This window comes from Peromyscus leucopus, chromosome X, assembly GCF_004664715.2.
Source record: "Peromyscus leucopus breed LL Stock chromosome X, UCI_PerLeu_2.1, whole genome shotgun sequence".
NCBI lineage: Eukaryota > Metazoa > Chordata > Mammalia > Rodentia > Cricetidae > Peromyscus > Peromyscus leucopus.
Window position 1 is genome coordinate 137,491,979 of NC_051083.1, and position 25,174 is coordinate 137,517,152.

General features: G+C 38.6%; 2 protein-coding genes across 2 annotated transcripts in view; one reads left to right on the top strand and one right to left on the bottom strand.

Moving 5' to 3' along the window:
* The window catches only part of F8 (coagulation factor VIII), a 158,208-nt gene extending 158,031 nt beyond the window's left edge, over positions 1–177 (bottom strand). Inside the window, 1 exon segment of the mRNA XM_037199375.1 lies at positions 96–177. The gene's annotated coding sequence lies outside the window, so the exon portion shown is untranslated.
* Fundc2 (FUN14 domain containing 2) lies at positions 1–21,980 on the top strand. The gene is made up of 5 exons (XM_028888584.2): positions 1–200; positions 3,870–4,020; positions 14,865–14,940; positions 17,061–17,192; positions 21,528–21,980. Exons 1-5 carry the CDS (start codon positions 116–118, stop codon positions 21,603–21,605), a joined length of 522 nt encoding a protein of 173 aa, XP_028744417.1. The 5' UTR covers positions 1–115; the 3' UTR covers positions 21,606–21,980.
* Positions 21,981–25,174: the final 3,194 nt, after the last annotated feature.

Genomic DNA, 25,174 nt, shown 5'->3' on the forward strand with positions numbered 1-25,174 from the left:
GATTGGTGAAGCAGCTGCTCCGGGACAGGAAAGCTGTTTCATTGTGCTAGGCCCGCCCTCTTTTTCCGCCAGGGGACTGGAAATACATGCCTCACCTGCCAGAAGCCAGCTGCGGATGACTAATGCCTGTCCTTGGTCTCGCGATCTGCAGCTGTGTCCTCGCGATACTAGTTCCCCCAAAATGGCCGCGACCAGTCAAGGTAAAGGCGGGAGCGCGCGTGGAGGGGCCAGGGTGGAATCACCTTCCTGGCTTAGGATGAGGGATGGCCGAGGGCCTGCAGCATTCTTTCTGCCGCGGGGAGCCTCAGTAGCGCCCGGACAGGATGGCTCGGAGACTTTTCCGGTGGGTGCTCTGGGGCCTGGCCAAGGTCATGCTCAGGGTAGTAGCAGAGCTGTCCTGAGATGTTATCTCTGCTCAGCTCCTCCAGCCAGCTAGCCCCTCCCCTACCGAGGTATCCTATAGAGATTCAGTTCCTGTTCTCAAGCGATTTGGCTTCCTGATACAAGCGTGTTTGTCGCTTAGGATGTGCCTCTCAAATTCCTGGCAGTCCTCATTTTCGTTGGTGCTTTCCTAATTGTATTATTGATGTTTTTGAAAATAGTAGAAGGTATAGGATGGTACCTTTAGTCGGCCTACTCAAGAGAAAACTCCAGTGGAGCACTTCATTTAAGTTATGCTTCTTACTCTAAATTTGGTTATTGTTAAATCAGTCAGTTCATTAACCAGCGCATCTGATGCAATTGCTAAAGAGAGTACCTAGGAATTTTTGAGAAGTCTTGAGGTTTACATGAATTGTAGTGCTTATAGTAATTATCATTGTTTTCCTGGGCCCATAGACAAGACTTGTAAATTTTGTTTAGCAGTGTTTAGTGAGCGACTGATGAAATTGAGTGGGCTAGAGGGCATTCTTATTTTTATACACCCCACCCCACCCACCAACAGAGAATTTTGTGTAGACCAGTCTGGCTTCAAACTCAGCAATCCTCCTGTCTCACTCAGGCTCAGTGTTGGCATTACAGGCACATGGCACTACAACCAACTTAAATCCCATTTTTAACTGGAGCCATCTACTGAGTGAATGGGCTTGATAAAATTACATTAAAAAATCTTTTGTTTTCAGCGATATTTTCTAAAACATAGTGGTGATATGTTACTGTTATGTTACATAGATTGTTTTATTGTGTATGATGTAAGATAGACCCTTTCTTTAGAAAAAAATGAATACTGCTTCTAACACAACTGAGAAGACTTGCTTTCTACTGTAGAATTACCTTGGTGTACCTTGTTAGAAAAAATCATATAATAGTATGTATAAATCTATTTCTAGGCTTTTGTCTTCAATTAATATTTTTGTGTATACTTTGGTCAATGTAACACCTTATTGAATATTGTAGCTTTATAAATCTTTAAATTAAGTGGCTCTATGTCATACTGTAGTTTTGTAAGTTTTGAATGCACTTAAACTTTCTCCCTAAGATTATTGTGGCCATGTATCATATAGAAGATTGTATTTTCCCACATGGCCTGTTTTAAGTAGGACTTTGATATTCCCCTCCCAGTAAGAATTGGAGTCTATATTCCTTATTCCTGAATCTGGATGGGAACTACTCTAGCCCAGTTTGATGGTAGTAAAACTGTATGACTTCCGAGGCTAGGATTTAAAATGATGACACAGTTTTTTTTTTTTCCAGGTCCTTGATCTTTCCTCCACTTAAGAGGAACCTAACTACAATGGTATTAAGGAAGCCCACTCTAGCCTCTTAGAAAAGTAGTCTGTACATGTGACTATAGACTTCTCAGATTATTCCAGACCCTGCCCCTATAAGTTTTCTAGCTAAAGCCTCAGATATCACAGAATAATAAAGAAGTCTTAATGCTGTGATTAAATTTCACATGCAAATAACTGGAGACCATAGACAAAATAGCTTTGTTTCATGATGTTTGGGGGGCAGTTTGTTGTATAGCGATTGTAACTGGAACACTATTATTGGTCCTTTGCCTATCTATATAAATTTTAGGATCCTTAACCCAGTGGTTCTCAACCTTCCTAATGCTGTGACCCTTTAATACAGTTGCTCATGTTGTGGTGACCCCCAACCATAAAATTATTTTCATTGCTACTTTATAACTATAATTTTGCTACTGTTATGAATCATAATGTAAATATCTAATATGCAGGATATCTGATGTGTAACTTTCCCCAAAGGGATTGAGAACATCTGCCTTAACCTGTAATGGACATATTTTTTTCTTTTGCTAAGGACTATATTATAAAGAAAACGAACATCTTTTTTTTTTTTTAATTTGAAAGACTCATTTATTTATTTTGTATGCAGCATGTATGACTACAGGTCAGAAGAGGGCACCAGATCTCATTATGGATGGTTGTGAGCCACCATGTGGTTGCTGGGAATTGAACTCAGGACCTCTGGAAGAACAGTCAGTGCTCTTAACCTCTGAACCATCTCTCCAGCCCGAAAACGAACATCTTAATATTGAAACTCAGGCAGGAATGTAGCTCATAGGCTTGGCTTTCTTAATCTACATAAATTTAGGAGGGGGAGGGTATTCCATAGTTTACCATTTTTTATTTTGCCTGCTGATAATTTGGAAATCACTTGTTTAATTTAATGTATATTTTAAGTTTTACAAGCTACTTTAGGTATTGTTTTATACAATAACATTCATTTGTATATCAACCTGAGTACTCGTTCAAGTACTCTTCATTCCCCTGTTCATTTCTAGAGTTCCACTTGGCATTTATTTTATTTATTTATTTATTTTTTGAGACAGGGTTTCTCTGTGTAGCTGTGGAGCCTGTCCTGGAACTCGCTCTGTAGACCAGGCTGGTCTTGAACTCACAGAGATCTGCCTGCCTCTGCCTCCTGAGTGCTGGGATTAAAGGTGTGTTCCACCACCACCCAGCCCATTTGGCATTTCTTGCTTGAGTCACATCAACATGCCTCTTGAATGTTACTTCTCTCCTATTCCAGTAATCTTCTTGGACTCCAATTTATATATATATATATATTTTATATATATATATATATATATATATATATATATAAAACCTTCTGAACATTTTTGCTTAATTTAATATCTTGGATCATCTCTGATTTTGCCTCTATTTTCTAAATGACAATTCTTGGCTTTTTCTTTTGTTTATACACAGTCTTGGATAGTAAGTTTTTGATAGTAAGTTGTCTCAATGCAGTATGTTTCCAGGGAAGGACTAGACAGAGTAGGTAAACCCAAGATGATCTTTGTACAAACAAGGGGATTAGACTTTTTGTTGGCTTGTTTTCCTTTCCTGGTCTAAGCATTACATTCCAAAGCTTTGTTTCCTGTTTACAAAGTGGGATTAATAAGTGGTACCTACCTTTTTCTTTGCACTTGATTAGTTTGTTATTAAACATGTTGTCTAGTAAATTAGTAAGCTCTTAGTCAAATGTTGTTTGCTTTATTCACTGGAGATCTGTATAATACAGAAAATTGGTTTGTAGGTGGCTCCTAAAGAGATAAATTAAAAATATTTATATTTAGAATGCTTTTATCCAATAGTACTTGCTTTTTCTAGGTCAGTTTAATTCTGTTTAAATTTGAGAGGAAAAACAATAGAAGTCCAATAATTTATTTTAGTCAGATTTTCCAAAATTCTAACTATTTAAAATAGAATATTTGTGTATTCTGTATTCCTTAAAAATCTCTTAATCTAGTTAAGAATGGTGGTAATTTATTATAAAAGTAAATATTTTCTTATTTTAGTTCTTTTTTAGTTTTTTATTAGTATATATTAATCATAAGCAATGGTGGATTTTATTATGACTTTTCATACATCTTTTCATTGCATATCTTAATTCTCTTATAGGAAGCTTTGATGGAAAACTTGAGGCACTGGATCTTGCAGAGTTAACTAAAAAGCAACCATGGTGGCGTAAGCTGTTTGGGCAGGAATCTGGGCCATCAGCTGAAAAGTATAGTGTAGCAACTCAGCTGTTAATTGGAGGTGTTACTGGATGGTAAGTGGTGTTAAAAATTTTCAGTTCTTTTGTGCCTGATTTAGTAGCGTAGTTACAGAAGCTGTCTAATTAGTTAAAACACAGTGACTTCACTGAAATTGATAAACACATGTAGTGAACCATCAAATTAAAGGACTATTGGTATTTATGCGTGCTACTGTCAGACCCAAAGGACACTCCAATTCCCAAAACTCCAAAAGATGGTCCAAATATACAGAAATGAACTTGACCTGAACTATAGGAGGATTTCTGGTGGCTAGATAAAGGCTAGCATTCCTCAGGAACTTGTGAAGTTGGTTCTCTTCTGCCAAAAGGAGTCATTTCCCTTACTTCTGACAAAAGAGACATATGGCTGTCCAATTAACATATACTAGGGGCACCTATCAACATATCAAGGTCCATGCTAGCCCCCAGGGTCCCTCAGTCCTTTACTCTCAAGTACTTGTTGTATATATTTCCAAACCCTCACACCTATCTCTTGGCCTTTCCCTTCCTCCAACTACTCACCCTTCTTATAATCTGGCTATTCTAACTATTCTCTGATCTTGCTGTTCTTACTATGCTCTCTTTATTCTCTATCCCCTGCTATTCTCCTCTCTCTAGATAGCCTTAGCCATGTCCAGTCTGCTGGCCATATTTAATTTAATCTACTCCTCTTTCTGCTCTAGACTCTTCCAAATGCCTCTGGCTCTTCTTTCTCTCATATCTACAATAAATACTGTCCCCTTAACCATACCATGGAATGGTTCTGTCTGGTGCCAAAACCCTTGCATGCAGGTACTTGGTACAAGTCAGGCACTATTTTAAGTTTATATATAGATATCTCATTTCCTTTTTAAAAATGACTCTGAACTTAGTACTTTTAATATCTATGCTTTTTGTAGAAACTGAGGCTCAGAATGTTTATCTAGAATCTAGATTTTAGATCAAGGCTACACAGTCAGCAAGTGGTAGATTAAGAAGCTATCCACTTATATTATCTGTGTCAGATGTTAGTGTGTCAGTTTTCATTTTTTGATATGTTTATCATGATAGTAGCCAGTTTAGTGAGTGGATAACCAATCCATCAATCTCAGAAACTCCATTTGAAAAATCTTACTGTAATACAAATACACAGAACAGTGTCTATATGGAATAGTTGGAGAACAAACTCCCATTTAACAACCACTGAGGCTAAAAAATACATCTAGTATCCCCCAGAACTCTAAAAGTTGTTGGGGAGTTGTTTCTTTGCCTTTATGATTTTAATAATTTATTGTAGTTTTGAATTTTGAATAAACACAATTACTATGAATTCTTTTGGTTCTTGCATTTTTGATGTTTCCTATATTCAACCATATCATATGAAGCTGTAATTTCTTACTGTCATTTGTATTTAGAATTCCATTATATGAATATAATATAGGATATTTTTGCCCAGTTGATGTCTGATATTGACCTTTTTCAATTTTTGAATAATGCAGACAATGCTGATATGAAATTTTTTTTGCGTGTGACAGGGTTTCTCTGTATAGTCCTCATTGTCCTGGAACTAGCTTGGTAGACCACACTGTCCTTGAACTCAGAGATCTGCCTGCCTGTGCCTCCAGAGTGCTGAAATTAAAGTGCCACCACCACTTGGCAAAATAAAATTCTTATACAAGTTTCCTATTGAGCATGGGTACATATTTCTTTGGTGTATGTACCTAGTAGTTGTTAAGTCTTTTTTTGTTTTTGTTTTGTTTTTTTTGTTTTGTGTTTTGAGACAGGGTTTCTCTGTGTAGCTTTGCGCCTTTCCTGGAACTCACTCTGTAGCCCAGGCTGGCCTCAAACTCACAGAGATCCGCCTGGCTCTGCCTCCTGAGTGCTGGGATTAAAGGCGTGCACCGCCGCCACTGCCGCCGCTGCCACCACCACCACCACCGCCCAGCTTAGTAGTTGCTAAGTCATTGGGTGTATATATCTTCAACTTGATGAGGTGTCAGACTGCTGCCCAAAAGTGGCTACACTTGTCAACAAGGACCAAGTGTATCTGTTGCACTACATCCTTGACCATGTTTTTTGTTGCCATCCTGGTAACTTCTTGCCAGCCTTTAAAGATAGTGGTGTTCTCATTGTGATCTTTGCATTTTCCCAAATAGGGGTAAAACTGAAAAGTTTTACATGTATTTATTTACCACTTAGATTTGTCTTTTATTAAATTCTGTGTTTTCCCCCTGTGAAATTGTCAATTTTTTATAGTATTGAGTTTTAAGAGGCTTTTTTGTGTGTTTTGGTTTTGTTTTGTTTTGCAATGGGATCTATGGCTCAGCATGGCCCAGAACTTGTGATGCTCTTTCCTCTATCTCCCAAGTGGTATGGTATACCACCAAACTTGTAGTATGCCTCAGCCATACTATTTATTGGCACTTAAACAAGTAAATGAAAGCAGATGCTTATACAGAAATTTTCACACAAATGTTCCTAGTTTTATTTATTTATTTACCTAAAGTAGAAACAATATAAACAATACATGAAAAGGGAATGGAACAGGGTGTGCTTTAATCCCATGTCTTTATACTTGTATTAAAAATCAATTTACCATCTGTGCATTAAATTGATCTGTCTTTTGGCCAACATAAAGCTTAGTGGGTAAAGGCACTTACCATCAAGCCTGAGAACCTGAGTTCAATTGCAGGGACCCACATTGTAGAAGGACAGATCTGACTTACACAAGTTGTCCTTTGACTTCCACATGTATGCCATGACAAGTTACACATGTATACACATATGCATATGATACACCCCCTAAATAAAATACTTAAAAAATAAAAATCATTTAAAAATTGATTTGTCTTGGTGCCAGTATTGTATTATTCTGATCACTATCACTTTATTTTCTTTGATTTTTTTCAGCTTTGTAGGTTATATACAATCTATTGATATGAGATCAATATATCACAATATATAATCAACATAGATTTTTAAATATCTATAAGTATTTCATATTTTGATGTTATTGCAGGTTAAAATTTTCATTTCCTGTTATTTATTACTTGTATGTGGAAATGCGATTTCCTAAAGTCATTTATTGGGTTGCAGAGTTTGAGAATCCTCAAGACATTCTTGTGTTTGATAATATTCTAGGATGATGGTTCTCAACCTGTGGGTCATGACCCCTTTGGGAATAGGATAACACTTTGTAAATTTTTTAATTTTAATTTTTCTATTAATTAAATATATTCATTTTATTTTACATACTGACTACAGTTTCCCCTCTCTCTTATCCCATTCCCTCCACTCCTCCATCTCCAGTAGAACGACCCTTTTATAGGGGTTGCCTAAGACCATTGTGAAACATAGACATTTACATTATGATTCGTAGAAGTAGCAAAATTACAGGTATGAAGTAGCAATGAAAATAATTTTATGGTTGGGGGTCAGCACAACATGAGGAACTGTGTTAAAGAATCACAGCATCAGGAAGGTTGAGAACCACTGCTCTGGGATGACTCATAGAACTCAGAGCTGTTCTACTCAGGGTTACAACTTCATAACAAAATCAGGCAAGAAAAGAAGCACACAGCACAGTAGCCAGCAGAAACACATGAATGAATTTCCCACTTGTCTTTTCTGGAGTCTTTTATTTAAAGTAGGTTTCATGTACATAGCATATAGACAGATTTTACTCTTATTTCTTTTTCTTTATTAATTTTCTACTCACTCTACATACCACCCACATATCCCACATATCCCTCCTCCTCCCTCCTCCCACTCTCCAGCCCTCCCTCCCAAGCCACCCCACATCCCCACATCCCCCAAATCGAGGTCTCCAATGGGGAGTCAGCAGAGTGGCACACTGAGCCTAAGCAGGTCCAAGCCCCTCACCAGTGCACCAAGGCTGTGCAGGACATCACACCACAGGCACCAGGCTTGCAAAAGCCTGCCCATGCACCAGGGATGGATCCTGATCCCCCTGCCTGAGTGCCCCCCAAACAGTTTGAACCAAACAACCGTCTTCCATATCCAGAGGGCCTAGTCCAGTCCCATGGGGGCTCCACAGCCACTAGTCTACAGTTCATGGGCTTCCACTAGTGTGGCTGGTCATCTCTGCACGTCTTATCATCATGATCTCCACGTCTTATCATCATGATCTCCACATCCCCTGCCTGCAGAATCCCTTCTCTTTCTCATCAATTGGATTCAGCCTGGTGCCTGACTGTGGATCTCTGTATCTGCCTCCATCAGTCACTGCACAAAGGCTCTATGATGATGGTTAGAGTATTCACTATACTGGTCACTAGAGTAGACCAGTCCTGGTACCCTCTAGACCACTGCCAGCACTCCAAGGTGGGATCATCCTTGTGGATTCCTGAGAGCCTCCCCAGCACCCTGCTCTTCCTATTCCCATGATGTCCTCATCTGTCATGGTATCTCCCTCCCTGCCCTCCCACTCTGTCCCTGTTCCAGCTCAACCCTCCCATTTCCCTATGTTCTCATGCCGCACTCCTTGCCCACCACCCCACCCCGCCCCACTCCCAGTCTGCTCATGTAGATCTCCTCCGCTTCTCCTTCGATGGGCCATCCATATGTCCCTGTTAGCTAGCCTCTCTGGAGCTGTGGGTTGCAGTCTGGCCATCCCTTCCCTCACATCTAGTGTCCACTTATGAGTGAGTACATACTATGTGTGCCCTTCTGAGTCTAGGTTACCTCACTCAGGATGATATTTTCTAGTTCCATCCATTTGTCTGCAAATTTCATGATGACATTGTTTTTTTTTTTACTGCTGAGTAGTACTCCATTGTGTATATGTGCCACATTTTCTTTATCCATTCTTCAGTTGACGGGCATCTAGGTTGTTTCCAGGTTCTTGCTATTACAAATAATGCTGATATGAACATGGTTGAGCATCTGTCCTTGTGGTATGATTAAGCATTCCTTGGGTATATGCTCAAGAGCGATATAGCTGGGTCTTGAGGAAGACTTATTCTTAATTTTCTGAGAAACCACCATACTGATTTCCAGAGTGGCTGTACAAGATTGCATTCCCACCAACAGTGTAGGAGTGTTCCCCTTGCTCCACATCCTCTCCAACATAAGCTGTCTTCAGTGTTTTTTATCTTAGCCATTCTGAAAGGTGTAAGATGGTATCTCAGAGTTGTTTTGATTTGCATTTCCCTGATGACTAAGGATGTTGAGCAGTTCCTTAAATGTATTTCAGCCATTTGAGAATCTTCTATTGAGAATTCTCTGTTAAGCTCTGTAGCGCATATTTTAATTGGATTGTTCAGTATTTGAAGTCTAGCTTTTTGAGTTCTTTATATATTTTGGAGATCAGCTCTCTGTCAGATGTGGGGTGGTGAAGATCTTTTCCCATTCTGTAGGCTGTCGCTTTGTCTTATTGACTGTGTCCTTTGCTCTACAAAAGCTTCTCAGTTTCAAGAGGTCCCATTTATTTAATTGTTGCTCTCACTGTCTGTGCTACTGGTATAATATTTAGGAAGTGGTCTCCAGTGCCAACTCATTCAAGACTACTTCCTACTTTCTCTTCTATCAAGTTCAGTGGATTTATGTTGAGTTCTTTGATCCACTTGGACTTGAGTTTTGTGCATGGCAACAGATATGGATCTATTTGCAGTCTTCTGCATGTTGACATCCAGTTATGCCAGCACCATTTGTTAAAGATGCTTTCTTTTTTCCATGGTACAGTTTTGGCTTCTTTGTCAAAAATCAGGTGTTCATAGGTGTATGGATTAATGTCAGGGTCTTCAATTCGATTCCATTGGTCCACATGTCGGTTTTTATGCCAGTACCAAGCTATTTATTTTTATTACTATATCTCTATAGTAGAGCTTGAAGTCAGGAATCATGATGCCTCCAGAGATTGCTTTATTATACAGGATTCTTTTAGCTATCCTATGTTTTTTGTTTTTCCATATAAAGTTAAGTATTGTTCTTTCCAAGTCTGTGAAGAATTGTTTTGGGATTTTGATGGGGATTACATTGAATCTGTAGATTGCTTTTTGGTAAGATTGCCATTTTTACTATGTTAATCCTGCCTATCCATGTGCATGGGAAATCTTTCCATTTTCTGATATCTTCTTCGATTTCTTTCTTTAGAAACTTAAAGTTTTGTCATGCAGGTCCTTCACTTCTTAGTTAGAGTTACCCCAAGGTACATTATATTATTTGTGGCTATTGTAAAGGGTGATGTTTCTCTGATTTCTTTCTCATCCCATTTATCATTTGTATATAGGAGAGCTGCTGATTTTTTGAGTTAATCTTGTATGTTGCCACCTTACTGAAGGAGTTTATCAGCTGTAGGAGTTCCCTGGTAGAATTTTTGGGGTCACTTATGTATACTATCATATCATCTGCAAATAGTGAAAGTTTGATTTCTTCCTTTCCAATTTGTATCTGCTTGATCTCCTTTTGTCATCTTATTGCTCTAGCTATAACTTCAAGTACTATGTTGAATAAGTATGGGGAGAGTGGACAGCCTTGTCTTGTTCCTGATTTTAGTGGAATTGCTTTGAGTTTCTCTCCATTTAATTTGATTGTGGCTGTTGGCTTGTTCTTTGTATTCCTGATCTCTCCAACCTTTATCATGAAGGGGTGTTGGGTTTTGTCAAAGGCTTTTTGAGCATCTAATGAGATGATCATGTGTTTTTTTTTTCTTTTAGTTTGTTTATATGGTGTATTACATTGGCAGATTTTCGTATGTTGAACCACCCTTGCATCTCTGGAATGAAGCTTACTTGATCATGATGGATGATTTTTTTTATGTGTTCTTGGAAACTGTTTGCCAGTATTTTATTGAATATTTTTGCATTAATATTCATGAGGGAGATTGGTCTGTAATTCTCTTTCCTTGTTGCGTCTTTGTGTGGTTTGGGTATCAGGGTAACTGTAGCCTCATAAAAAGAGTTTGGTAATGTTCCTTCTGTTTCTGTTGTGTGGAACAATTTGAAGAGTATTGCTATTAGCTCTTCTTTGAAAATCTGGTAGAATTCTGCACTGAAACCATCTGGTCCTGGGCTTTTTTTGGTTGTGTGACTTTTAATGACTGTTTCTATTTCCTTAGGGGTTATTGGACTATTCAAATAGTTTATCTGGTCTTGATTGAACTTTGGTATGTGGTACCTATCCAGAAAATCATCCATTTCTTTCAGATTTTCTAAATTTGTGGAGTAGAGGTTTTTGAAGTATGATCTGAGGATTCTCTGGATTTCCTCATTGTCTGTTGTTATGTCTCCTTTTTCATTTCTGATTTTGTTAATTTGGATGCTCTCTCTCTCTCTGCTTTTTGGTTAATTTGGATAAGGGCTTGTCTATCTTGTTGATTTTCTCAAAGAACCAACTCTTTGTTTTATTGATTCTTTTATTGTTCTCTTTGTTTCTATTTTATTGATTTCAGCCCTCAATTTGATTATTTCCTGGAGTCTATTCCTCCTGGGTGACTTTGCTTCTTCTTGTTCTAGAGCTTTCAGTTGTGCTGTTAAGTCACTAGTGTGAGATTTCTCCAACTTCTTTATGTGGGTATTTAGTGCTATGAATTTTCCTCTTAGCACTGCTTTCATAGTGCCATAAGTTTGGGTATGTTGTACATTCATTTTCATTGAATTCTAGGAAAACTTTAATTTCTTTCTTTATTTCTTCTTTGACCTATTGGTGATTCAATTGGGCATTATTCAGTTCCCATGAGTTTGTAGGCTTTCTGTAATTTTTGTTGTTGTTGAAATCTAACTTTAAGCCATGGTGGTCCGATAAGATACAGGAGATTATTTTATTGTATCTGTTGTGATTTGTTTTGTGACCAAGCATGTGGTCAATTTTGGATAAGGTTCCTTGGGGTGCTGAGAAGAAGGTATATTCTTTTGTGTTAGGGTTGAATGTTCTGTAGATCTCTATTATGTCCATTTGAGTCATAATGTCTGTTAGTTCCCTTATTTCTCTGTTAAGTTTCTGTCTGGTAGATCTGTTCATTGGTGAGAGTGGGGTGTTGAAGTCTCCCACTACTAGTGTATGGGTTTGATGTGCAACTTAAGCTTTAGTAATGTTTCTTTTACAAATGTAGGTGCCCCAGTATTTGGGTCATAAATATTCAGAATTGAGACTTATCTCGTCAGAATTTACCTGTGATAAATATGTAATGTCCTTCCAGATCTCTTTTGATTGATTTTAGTTTGAAGTCTATTTTATTAGATATTAGGATAACTACACCAGTTTGCTTCTTAAATCCATTTGATTGGAAAGTCTTTTCCCACCCTTTTATTCTGAGGTAATGTCTGTCTTTGAAGTTGAGATATGTTTCTTGTATGCAGCAGAAAGATGGGTCCTGTTTTCATATCCATTCTGTTAGCCTGTGTCTTTTTATAGGTGAATTGAGACCATTGATATTAATGGATATTAATGAGCAGTGATTGTTAATTCCTGTTATGTTTTGGTGGTAGTGTTGTATGTTTTCCTTCTTTGGTGTTTGTTGGTGTGGAACTATCTATTGCCTGTGTTTTCATGGGAGTCTCTAACTTCCTTAGGTTGGATTTTTCTTTCTAGTACTTTCTGTAGGGCTGGATTGTTTAAATCTGGTTTTATCATGGAATACTTTGTTTACTTTGTCTATGTTGATTGAGAGTTTTTCTGGGTATAATAGTCTTTGTTGGCATCCATGGTCCCTTAATGTCTGTTTAAGGTCTGTCTAGGACCTTCTGTCTATTAGAGTCTCCATTGAGAAGTCAGGTCTTATTCTTAAGGTTCTGCCTTTATATGTTACTTGGCCTTTTTCCTTTGCAGCTCTTAATATTTTTTCTTTATTCTGTATGTTTAGTGCTTTGATTATTATGTGGCAAGGGGACTTTTTTTGGGGGGCGGGGGAATCCAGTCTATTTGGTGTTCTGTAACCTTCTTGTATCTTTATAGACATTTCCTTCTTTAGGTTGGGAAAGTTTTCTTCTATGATTTTTATTGAATATATTTTCTGTGCCTTTGAATTGGTATTCTCCTTCTTCTATCCCTATTATTCTTAGATTTGGTCTTTTCATGTTGTCCCAAATTTCCTGGTCATTTTTGTTCATGACTTTGTTTCCTTTAGAGTTTTCTTTGACTGATGATTCTATTTCCTCTATCATATCTTCAACGCCACAGATCCGCCCTTCCATCTCTTGCATTCTGTTGGTTATGCTTACATCTGTAGTTCCTGTTCATTTACTCAGATTTTTCACTTCCAGCTTTCCCTCAGTTTGTGTCTTCTTTATTGTCTCGATTTCAGTTGTTAAATCTTGAACTGTTTCCCTCACTTGTTTAATTGCTTTCTCTTGGCTTTCTTTAAGGGATTTACTGATTTCTTCCCATTTTTTGTTTGACTTTTCCTTGAATTTTTTAAGGAAATTTTTCATTTCCTCTTTAAAGATCTCTATCATCTTCTTAAGGTTATTTTTAAGGTTGATTTCTTTTGTTTCTTCTGTGTTGGGATGTTCAGGTCTTGCTGATGTAAGTTCTGATGGAGCCATATAGGTTTTTATGTTGTTGACTGTATTTTTGCACTGGTGTCTACCCATTTCTTTCTCTACTTGGTGCAAGCAGTGTCTGTGTCTGAGGGAGCCTCTCTTGGTCTGATTGATACTCTTGGTCCAGTGGGAGCTCTTGGTCTAATCGGAGCTGATGGACTCTTTGTCTCAGGGAGCAGGTCTTAGTCCAATCTGGTGCTTGTAGGCTCTGTCTCAGGGAACACTTGCAGTCTCAGGTGGTGGGGATTGGAGGAGGTGGGACTTGTGGGTTACAGGGTGTGATGGAGGATGGTAGTAGTCTGACCTGTGTGCAGGAGGCCTGCCTATTGGTTGAGACTGGAACTGCAATGGGTGGCGGTGTGGGGGCACAGGGTTGTGCCCCTGCGCCCAAAGCCTAGGGGCTGGGGTGTTTGGATATGAGTATAAAGACTCACCTCTTGGTTCAATTGGGTGCTGGCAGGCTCTGTCTCAGGGAACAGTTGCCTGATTTTACTCTGTTAAAGCACCCACTTTTATTTGTGTTCTATGGATTTGAACTTAAGTCCTCATGTGTATACAGCAAGGATTTTATTCACTAAACTATCTTTTCAGCCTGAATCTTTTAAAAGTCCAGTTTGAAATCTCTTCCTTTTGAATAGTATTTAGACTATTTGCATGTAATTTTTTTTGAGACAGTATCTCTCTACATAGCCCTGGCTGTCTGGAACTCTCTATGTAGACTAGGCTGGCCTCAAACTCATAGAGATCCACCTGCCTCTGCCTTTTGAGTGCTGGGATCAAAGATGTGCCTCACTATGCCCAGCTTGCATATATGTTTTTAATTGATGAGCTTCATATGGTGGTACATGCATGCATTCTTAGTATATGTGAAGGGTGCAGTAAAGAAACTATTGAAATGGCCACTCCATGGTTGGGGGTGGAGGAGATTTTTATTGTGGATAAGCAAGAGAAAGAACATCTAGAGCCATTTATCTGAAAACGTCTAGCTCCAAGAGAAAAAGATGAGAGAATAGTGGAGATGGCAAGGAGAGACTGTAGATCAGTAGGAATAGTTAAAACAGGGGAAACAACATGGCCCATATAGAGAACAAAGGGGTGTATAGGAGGAGGGAAAACTTGTTAACTGAAACAGCCTGGGGGTTTAGGGTAGAGGGGGAGGTGAGATGGGCGGGGATGCTAGTGTGGACTTTGAAATGTATAATGGGTAATTATGAATAGGAACTGTAGGAGTCTGGAGGCTAGCATGGCCTTCTATTTCTATAGATGGTAGGAAGGAGCTAGATCATCTCAAAGTAAGTAGAATATGAGCATTGTCAGAAGTTTCAGTTTGTGTGCATCTGATAGCCTGTCACTTTGTCTAATATTGGTTTGGTTTCACAGGTGCACTGGTTTCATATTCCAGAAAGTTGGAAAATTGGCTGCAACAGCTGTAGGGGGTGGATTCTTTCTACTTCAGGTTTGTCTATTAAGTTTCCTAGTTTGGAAATTCTACTTGCCCATTAACATATTGTGAGAAATTGTAGCCTTGACTGTAATGCCCTAATATAGTCTATACATTTGTTTTTGTGTACTATTTTGAATGCTACTAACCATTGAGTGAAATCTTAATCATTAGTGTCCTTTTATTTCACATTTATAAGGGTAAGAGCCACTATGTGGGTGCTGAGAATTGAACCTGGATCCTCAGGAAGAGGAGCCAGTTCTCTTAACCACTGAGCTATCTCTCCAGCCCAGATGTTTTTCTTTTTCTTGATTTCTATAAGAACTTCATTGATTATGACTGACAATGTTTTACTTATGATATATACATATTTTCTCCATTTTATTTGGTAACTAATTCAAGAAAAGACTCTTATAGTTAGAAGGTTTCTTGGTCCTGCCAAGCCCCTACAGTCCCGCAGCCCACTTATAAAATAATCACTCAGAAGCTTGTATTAATTGTAACTGCTGGGCCATTAGCTTAGGCTTATTACTGACTAGCTCTTACACTTAAATTAACCCATAATTCTTATCTATGTTTAGCCACGTGGCTTGGTACCTTTTCTCAGTTCTGCCTTGTCATCTTGCTTCCTCTGTGTCTGGCTGGTGACTCCTGATTCTGTTCTTCCTTTTCCCAGAATCCTCTTTGTCTGCTTGCCCTGCCTATACATCCTGCCTGGCAGGTCTCTGAGGGAGTTGAAGATTAGATAGTTGTAGTTACAGTTTTCCTTGTTAACAATTTCAGAAAAGAAACTCACTAAGAGGTTTAAAGTGTATAAATTTGAAAGACATCATAAGATAGTTTTCTGTTGGTAATATAAGTTAGGATAGAAAGTGAATTAGATATATTTTGGACTCACCAAAATATGATAGATAATGGAATATTTTTGCTGAAATTGTCAAATGCAAATGGACTAGACATTGTTGATGTATTTATTGCTTGTATATATTGTATCTAGTTATTGTGCTTATTGTATATGGTTTTTCTTATATTAGTTACAACTTTTTTTAATAGACAAAAAAGGGGAAATGTGGTGATGTATTATGTCGTCCCAATATACTGTGTCCCCCAATAAAATTTATCTGAGGATCAGAGGGAAAAGCCAGCCACTATAAGTAAACATAGAAGTCAAGCAGTGGTAGCACACACCTTTAATCCTATCACTTGGGAGGCAGGGATCTGTCTGGATCTCTGAGTTCAAGGCCACACTGGAGAACAAAACCAAGCATGGTAACACACACCTTTTAATCCCAGCACTAACCATAAAGGCCTGGAGGTCTGTAGAGACAGACAGGAAGTGACAGAGCTGGGCAGGAAGAGGAAGTGATGTGGCTGGGCTGAGAGAGCCAATGAGAGGACAGAACAGAAAGGCATATAGGCGTGGATATACAGGAAGTAGCTCTCTTTGGAAGCTGTGGAGTTGGTGAGGTGAGGTTAGCTGTGGCTTTCCCTATTCTGATCTCTCAGATTTTCACTCCTGTATCTGGCTCCATGTTTTTTATTTAATAAGACCATTTAGCAATTCACTTACAGACTCTAGATAGAAAGATGGAGAGTTTCAATTTTAGATATAACATCAAAATTTTAATAGGAAAAAAATCGATATTGATGGAGGGTTGATTGATGGGCTATAGTCATTCTCTTTATTAGTTGGATAATCCTAATTTATCAGAAACAACATACTTAAATCAATTTCATTTTATTCACAATTCCTTGAAAAATTGTTTATTTTTTTAATTTAAAATTTTTATTTTTGAAAAATTGAACTTAGTACATTGACTTTTATTTTACCATCTTATTTTATAATCATACTTAAAACTTTGTAAAGAAAAGTTCAGCATATACATTAAAGGATTGCCAGCAATTGAGGACAGTTGTTTATTTCCATTACCAAGCATGGAACCTTGAATATAATATGGACATTTTGCCTGAAGATCATTAAAACAAACAAACAAATAAAAAAACAAATAGCAAATGTCTCCAAAAACAGAAAGTTAGAAGAATTTTGATTACCTACTTCATGATTTATCTTGACAAAAAAAATACCAAAGACTGAAATAGTTTCTCATTTCTTTTTATCACTGTTAAAATTGTAGCTGGCAAACCATACTGGGTACATCAAAGTTGACTGGCAACGAGTAGAGAAAGACATGAAGAAAGCCAAAGAGCAGTTGAAGATTCGTAAGAATAACCAAATACCAACTGAGGTTAAGAGCAAAGCTGAGGAGGTAAGACTTGCCTTGTTCAGATTTAGTATATCATAAGTACAAGCAGTTTTGTATACAAAATGGGATACATAATTGTCTCAGCAGTATAAAAAGTTTTATGATTACAAAGACTTGGAGCAGTGAGACAAAAACTTATTCTGTATGTCAATCTTAGAATATCGTTAATGTAGAAACAATTTGTAGGGGGAAAAGTCTTAAATCCCTGTCTCAACTTCTTGAGTGCTAGCATAATAATCATGGGCTACCTCACCCAACTCATGAAGGCATTTTTTTATTAAGAAATTTTTTATTTATTTTACATACCAACCACAGATCCCCTTCTCATCCTCCCTCCAGCTCCTCCACAGCCCTCTTCCCCAACCCACCCTCCATCCCCTCCTCTGAAAAGGTAAGGCCTCCCATGGGGAGTCTGGTACATTCAGTTAAGGCAGGTCCAAGCTCTTTCCCCTGCATCAAGGCTATGCAAGGTGTCCCACCATAGGTAATGGGCTCCAAAAAGCCAGCTCATGCACCAGGGATAAATCTGATTCCACTGCCAGGGCTCCTTGAACAGACCAAGCTACACAACTGTCTCACTTAGGCAGAGGGCCTAGTCCAGTCTCATGCAGGTTTCACAGCTGTTGGTCTAAAGTTCATGAGTTCCCACTAGCTTGGATCGGTTGTCTCTTTAGGTTTCCCTATCATGATCTTAATGCCCTTTGCTCATACAATCTTTCTTCCCTCTCTTCGATTGAACTCTTGGAGCTCTGCCTGATGCTTGGCTGTAGATCTCTGCATCTGCTTCCATCAGTTACTGGATGAAGGCTCTATGATGACAGTTAGGGTATTATTCACTGGTCTGATTACTGGGTAGGCCAGCTCAGGCACCCTCTCCACTATTGATAGTAGTTTAAGCTGGGGTCATCCTTATGGATTCCTGGGAATTTCCCTAGCACCAGGTTTCTCCCTATCCCCATGATGTCTCCCTCTATCAATGTATCTCTTTCATTGCTCTCCCACTCCATTCCTGTTCCAGCTCGACCATTCCATTCCCTTATGTTCTCATCCCCCATCCCCTACCATCTATTATCCCCCTTCACCCCCAGTTTACTCAGGAGATCTCATCTATTTCCCCTTCCCAGGGTGATCCATGCATCCCTCTTAGGGTCCTCCTTGTTACCTAGCTTCTTTGGAGCTATGGGTTATAAATCTGGTTATCCTTTGCTTTACATCTAGTATCCACTTATGAGTGAGTACATACCATCTTTGTCTTTCTGAGTCTGGGTTACATCACTCAGGATGATATTTTCTCATTCTATCAATTTGCCTGTAAATTTCATGATGTCATTGTTTTTCTCTGCTGAGTATACTTCATTGTATATATGTACCACATTTTCTTTATCCATTCTTCAGTTGAAGGGCATCTAGGTTGTTTCTAGGTTCTGGCTATTATGAGTAATGCTGCTATGAACATAGTTGAGCAAGTGTCCTTGTGGTATGATTGATGGGAGAATGTTTTTCTGTATGCTGTGAATATGTATTGCTCTGATTGGTTGATAAATAAAGCCATTTGGCCTATGGCAAGACAGCTTAGAGGCAGGTGGGAAATTCAAAGAGAAAGACAGGAAGAAGGTGGGGAGACACACCAGTTAGCTGCCAAAGGAGCAACATGTAATGGGACGCAGGTAAAGCTATAGAACATGTGGTGATACATAAATCGTTATGGGCTAATTTAAGTGTAAGAGCTAGTCAGTAATAAGCCTGAGCTAATGACCAAGCAGTTATAATTAATATAAGCCTCTGTGTGTTTACTTGGGGGACACGGGTGGGAGAGATTTGTCCTGGCTGACAGCCAGGCGGGACACAGGAAAACTTTCAGCTACATATAATTGAGCTTTCCTTGGGTATATGCCCAAGAGTGATATACCTTCGTCTTGAGGAAGATTGATTCTCAATTTTCTGAGAAACTGAAGAAGGCATTTTTTGTTAAAAAAGATTTTACCTTATTTTTTTATGTGGTGTTTTGCCTACATGTATATCTATACACCATGTATGTACCTGGTACTTGAAGGGACAAGAAGAAGGTATCAGGTCCGCTGGAACTGGAGTTACAGATAGTTGTGAACTGCCATGTGGGTGCTGGGAATTGAACCCAGGTCCTCTGGAAGAAGAGCTGGTGTTCTTAACTAAATTGTGTCTCCAGCCTCTTGTAAAGCTTTGTAATTGAAATATTTGGTCACCTTTGTCAGTGAATGAGAATACAAAGGAAATGAAGGTAGTAGTTGTGTTAACTATTTTCTTTTTTTTCCTTTGGTGTTTTGAGACAGGGGTTCTCTGTGTAACATCCCTGGCTATTCTAGAACTTGCTCTGTAGACCAGGTTGATCCTAAACTCACAGAGATCCACCTATCTCTGCTTCCCAAGTGCTGGGATTAAAGGCATGCACCATCACCACCTGGCATGTTAACTAGTTCTTATAGGAACAAGGGGTACCATCGTGGGTGGGGTGTACTGCCAATGTGAACATTTTGAGTTACATTTTATCTCTATGCCTGCTTATCTTTGAAATAGCCAAACTCTGTTTGTTCTGCACATGACTAATAGAAATGCTTAAATAATGGGTTGGTAGACTTTTTCTGAAGATAGCCAGATGGTAAATATTTTTAGTTTTTGAGTTATGGTCTCTGTCACAATAATCAGACTTCCTCATACAGAGTGAAAATAGCCATAGATGATATGTGGCCTCTATGCACATGAATGTTGCACTCATATATACGTATTTCCCCAGATACACATAAAAAATGTAAGTAATTTTCCTCTGGTAGTACTTTGTTTAAAGAAATGTGGGAGTCATGGAAAGTTAAAGGCTGCAGTGGAGGTGAGGCAAGGAGACATAATGTCCTAGATTCCTTTTTGTTTCTAGGATAAAATATTCTGACCAAAAGCAATTTAAAGGAGGAAAAGGCTTATTCAGCCTACAGTTCCAGGTTCAGGCCATTGTTGAGGGAAAGTCAAGGCAGGAGCTTGGGCAGCTAATCACATTAATCCTAAACCGAGAGCAGAGAGAAACAAATGTATCTTTGCTGCCTGCTTGCTATCTCACACAGCATTACCTCTGACTAAGAAACTTAATTCACAGCCAGAGACCATGTGGCAAGAACCACATAAAATGCTGTTTGCTGGTTGGCAGATGGGCTTTTGCTCAGCTAGCTTTCTTGTACAGTTCAGGATCACCTGCCTAGGTAACAGTGCTGCCCACAGTATGATGGGCCCTCCTACATCAACTAACAATCAAGACAGTCCCCTACACACATGCCCAGATCAATATGATCTAGGTCAGTGTTTCTCAATGTTCCTAATGCTGCGACCCTTTAATACAATTCCTCGTGTTGTATTGTCGTGGTGACCCCCAACAATAGAATTATTTTTGTTGCTGCTTCATAACTAATTTTGCTACTGTTATGAATCTTAATGTAAATATCTGTGTTTTCTTATGGTGTTGGATGACTCATAACCCAGAGATTGAGAACTGCTGATCTAGGCAATTTTTCAATTGAGATTCTCTTCTCAGATAATTGTAGGTTGTGTCAAGTTGACAGTTAAAGCTAACCAGGATCTCTAAATACAGTGGTAGTAAAGACTCTGTGGATTTTGCATAATGGTGCAAGGAGGATGGACAGTGATGGAAATGTAATGGTGCAAATGGTTTACTTAGTTGGAAAATGAAGACACTGTTCTTAAGTTTAAGAAATAACTTGGCCAGGTCTGGGGATATGGCTTAGTTGGTAAAGCGATTGCCATGCAAGTCTAAAGACCACAGTTTTGGATCCCCAGCACTCATGTACATGCCAGGTGAGTATGGTGGCCTCTCTTTAGTCCCAGGGCTATTGCAAAAATCACCAGAGCAAGCTGACTAGCCACACTAGACCAAATGGTAGTCTCTAGGTCCAGCAAGAGAGACTGCCTCAATATATAAGGTGGGAGTGAACTAGGAAGACACCTTTCAATCTTGGCCCTCAACATGTATGTGCACATGTGTTATTTGCTATATATGCATGTGCACACACATACCACATAATGCAAAAATAAAAAGAAATGATTAAGCCAGAATGTAAGGTATAATATTTCACATTTACTTTGTAAGGGAAATGGTCAGGAGAGATAATAAGTTGATAAAAGAGCCATACAGGGTGCTTATCCATGTATGCACCAAACCTTAGATGAATAGAAACTTTTGTAGGAAGGTGGCAGCTTTGGAAAATAAGGAAATAAGACTATACATACAGTCATTAGTAATGGAAATGGTCAACATCCTTAGCAAAATAACTCATTGTATCAAAATCTTCTGTTTTTCAGGTTGTGTCATTTGTAAAGAAGAATGTTCTAGTGACTGGAGGATTTTTTGGAGGCTTTCTGCTTGGCATGGCATCCTAAGAAATACAACTTCATTTTATTTTTTTTCTTGCCAGCAGCTTCTACACTCAAACATAGGATAATCTACACTCCTCTTCCTCCCCTCCTCCCATGGCTTCCTCTCTGTTGTAGCAAATCTGAATGGCTTCCATAGGCTTCTTCTGGTACAAGGTTAATATAGGCCTTCTCATGAACTTGACATGTTGGAAAAGACAATAGATGTTAATTCTCCCAGTATACTCCTCACTACTTGGTCAATGAGTAGCTTAATAAGAATGTTCCCTTTCCTCTATGTAAGATCCTTTTCCTAACTTGATTTGGAAAAGCAGCATGTAATTACTTTAGTATGTGTTACATGGAAAGGAACCAAATACATTTGCCTTTAAGCATGAAAAATTTTGGTATCTTGGTATGTGCTTTCTTTTTCAGTTGATTTTAGATTATACAAAGAGGTTGTTTTTTGTTGTTGTTGTTGTTTTGTTTTGTTTTTATTTTTTTCGAGACAGGTTCTCTCTGTGTAGCCCTGGCTGTCTTGGATCTTGCTCTGTAGACCAGGCTGGCTTCAAACTCACAGAGAGATCCGCCTATCTCTGCCTCCCAAGTGCTGGGATTAAAGGCGTGTGCCACCACCGCCCAGCAAGAGAGGTTTTTATACTTGCTGTAATTATCCTGCCAAAATGACAGTATAAATACTATAACTAAAAAGATTGAATATGAAATGAACTTCTGATAAAGATGTATGAAGTAATATAGGTAGTAATTTGATAAGTGGGTCTTTATGGAAACCAACTGCTAGAAATTCATTATTGGATGGTCAGATGAGTCATTTTTTGGTATTAAGATCCAGTCCAGAAATGTTTTCCACCATTACCACATACTGCATCTCATGTCATGGCTGTTTTCAAGTGATTTAGGTGGGAAAAGGAAGAAACTGTTAAATATTTATTTCATAGAAAGGTTTCTGTGCTTTGAAATTTGAAATATTCTTCACATTTGTTAAAATATTAGGGGTAGCAGTATTCCTCTATGGAAATACTGTTTCTTTATCCAGTTAGTATGAAATATAACAAACATATAAGCCAGAATTTTAAAGAGATGTTCCAGGCATTCAGAATTTAGAAAGACAATGATAGTTTATGTGAAATAAATTATTTCCATCAAATGCAGTCTCCATCAGAATTATTCTTTAAAATAAAAGTCTGCATGCACTTCAGATTTTGCTATAATGCCTATTACCATGATCTCAACTCCAATTAGGAAATCATCTTCCAAAAGCTAAGTCTCATGTCATCTTCATTGTACCCACAGGGCCTACCACTTAATAGATTTCAAGTGTTTATTGAGAATATTTATTTGTATTAAGAAAACTCTTCCCTGTTAAAGATTAGGTTTACCCCAAATGAATTCTTAGATATGTAGATGATCCTATGTGCAATAGTGTGTTTTTAAGGTCATATATTAAAGATAATTACTTTTTGACATACCTTAACAGTGACGTATTGAATTTTAAAATTGAAATTACCACTGGATGTGTAAAGCTATTTAGGATTCACCTATTTGTATTTCCTCATTACATTTTGGTATTATTTAAGCCAATGTTACTTATTCTACTTGTAATATATATTGATAACTGTGAGATATCATCTGTTTTATAGTTCTCTGTATCATTCTTGGAGTTGTGCCATTTATGGTGATTCTGGCTGTAGCCATGTTGCTCTCCCTATGTCTTACCCACATCAATGGTATGGTGACAGCAAAAGCTATTGCAGTGCCCCTTTGGATATGTGGTGGGGAATGGTCATTGACTACTTCTTTGGATTGGTAGCTAACTTCTGGCCCATCTGCTTTCTTTGTGATTATTTGTGATTATAATCAAGATTATCAGGTTGGAGTTCCTTTGAAAGGTGTAATAGGTAATAGTCTAGAGTCAGATTCTACCCTCATTGTCTGAAATAAGATCTATAGGTCACCGGGTGGTGGGCGCACATGCCTTTAATCTCAGCAGTTAGGAGGCAGAGCCAAGCGGATCTCTGTGAGTTCAAGGCCAGCCTGGTCTACAGAGCGAGATCCAGGACAGGCACCAAAACTACACAGAGAAACCCTGTCTCGAAAAACAAACAAACAAACAAATAAAAATCTATAGGTCTGTCTTGAAGTTTGGTCAGGGTCCATGTGGTCACTTGTATTTGTGTAGAGCTGGTATAGAAGGTGATTAGTCACAATGTGCACATGTCAAGTTCCAGTTTAGCTCAGTGGTCACTTAAGTAGCCTAAAGCACTTTGGGGAACCTTTATTGACGCCTCATTGTGTCAGCATCTTTGCTTCATCTTAAATAGGAGATTACTGGGGATATAGCTCAGTGATAGAGCATGTGTGAGGCCCTGGGTTCAATTCCCAGTATTGCAAGAAAAGAAGAGCTAAGCAGGCCTGACTTTAAATGGTAGATTAAGATTTCTGGAAAAAGCAGCTGTCTTTCCATGCACAACCTAAATGATAACAGGTTAGGCAGTTACACCGTTAAATGTATTTGTTTTCATTTGATTAGCAAGACCTATTTGGAAAGACACATGATTTGTTTCAAGTGCCCAGAGTCAAATAACATGATAGCCTCTTTACCAGAGGTGATGGAATTGATTTTCTTTGATGGAGAGGTTGATCACTGTCAATATATAAGGCACTGAGAAGCTTGGTGTTTGACAATGTGTTGGTATTTTTGTTTCCCCTACTGGCAGAAATGCAGGAACAGTGCATTCCATCAGTACCCTATAGCCCCTGGTTTGCTTCTGATCCCCCACAGGGGCACTATGGCTCTGCCCTGCATCCTTACTACTCTGGACAACCATTTGACCAAGGGTGCCTCCCACAAGGGACAGGGTAGGATGAGGATGCTGCTGCAGTTATAATGTTTATGATATTCTCCATCAGATAGAAGGCCAGCGGGGAGAGGCAGAGGCACTCTTTTTTCTGGCATGCCTGTGTAGGCTCAATAGATAAATTTCAACATTTCCACTCTACCCAAGGCTCTGTGAAACCTTTTTTTTTTAAACCAGGAACCCACATGCCTACCTGTATAAGAGCAGCCCACTCATTGCTATAAGTGTCATCATTCTGATAACATGCTAACAAGACTTCCCCCATATGAACCTTTATTTGCCTTGACCTCTCACCCCTATAGACACTGGTAAACAGTTTGAGCTTTTTGACTCCCCCATATGACCCATCACTTGGGCCAGAGCCCATGCTTCTGGATCTTCGAGGTTAATGTCTCATGAATTGTGGCAGGCCATACATAATTCGAGTGGAAGAATCTAATGGTTCAGCAAAGAATAAGCTGTATGATTCTAGGTACTGTAGTTTTTAACGTGTATGCTTGTGATTTTTTGAAGGCAGAGGTTCTCTGTAGTTAATTATTAAGAATGTCTTCTTTATTCTTTCATATTTGCCAGAAAGGTGGACATAACTAAGGGTTAAGCTCTTATTTGAAAGCTGTATTTTTATAGTTGGAAAAATACTACAAATCTCTTCCTGGAAAAGTGATATGCAAATGAATTTGAAATTTTTGTGTACCATTAGTGTTTGTTTCATCTGAG

Bases quoted from the DNA above. Each gene is read 5' to 3' on its own strand.
- Fundc2 (XM_028888584.2), top strand. From the start codon at position 116: ATGACTAATGCCTGTCCTTGGTCTCGCGATCTGCAGCTGTGTCCTCGC. The intron at 14,941-17,060 runs GTTTGTCTATTA...TTAAAATTGTAG, and splicing joins GTGGATTCTTTCTACTTCAG to CTGGCAAACCATACTGGGTA. The intron at 17,193-21,527 runs GTAAGACTTGCC...TCTGTTTTTCAG, and splicing joins TTAAGAGCAAAGCTGAGGAG to GTTGTGTCATTTGTAAAGAA.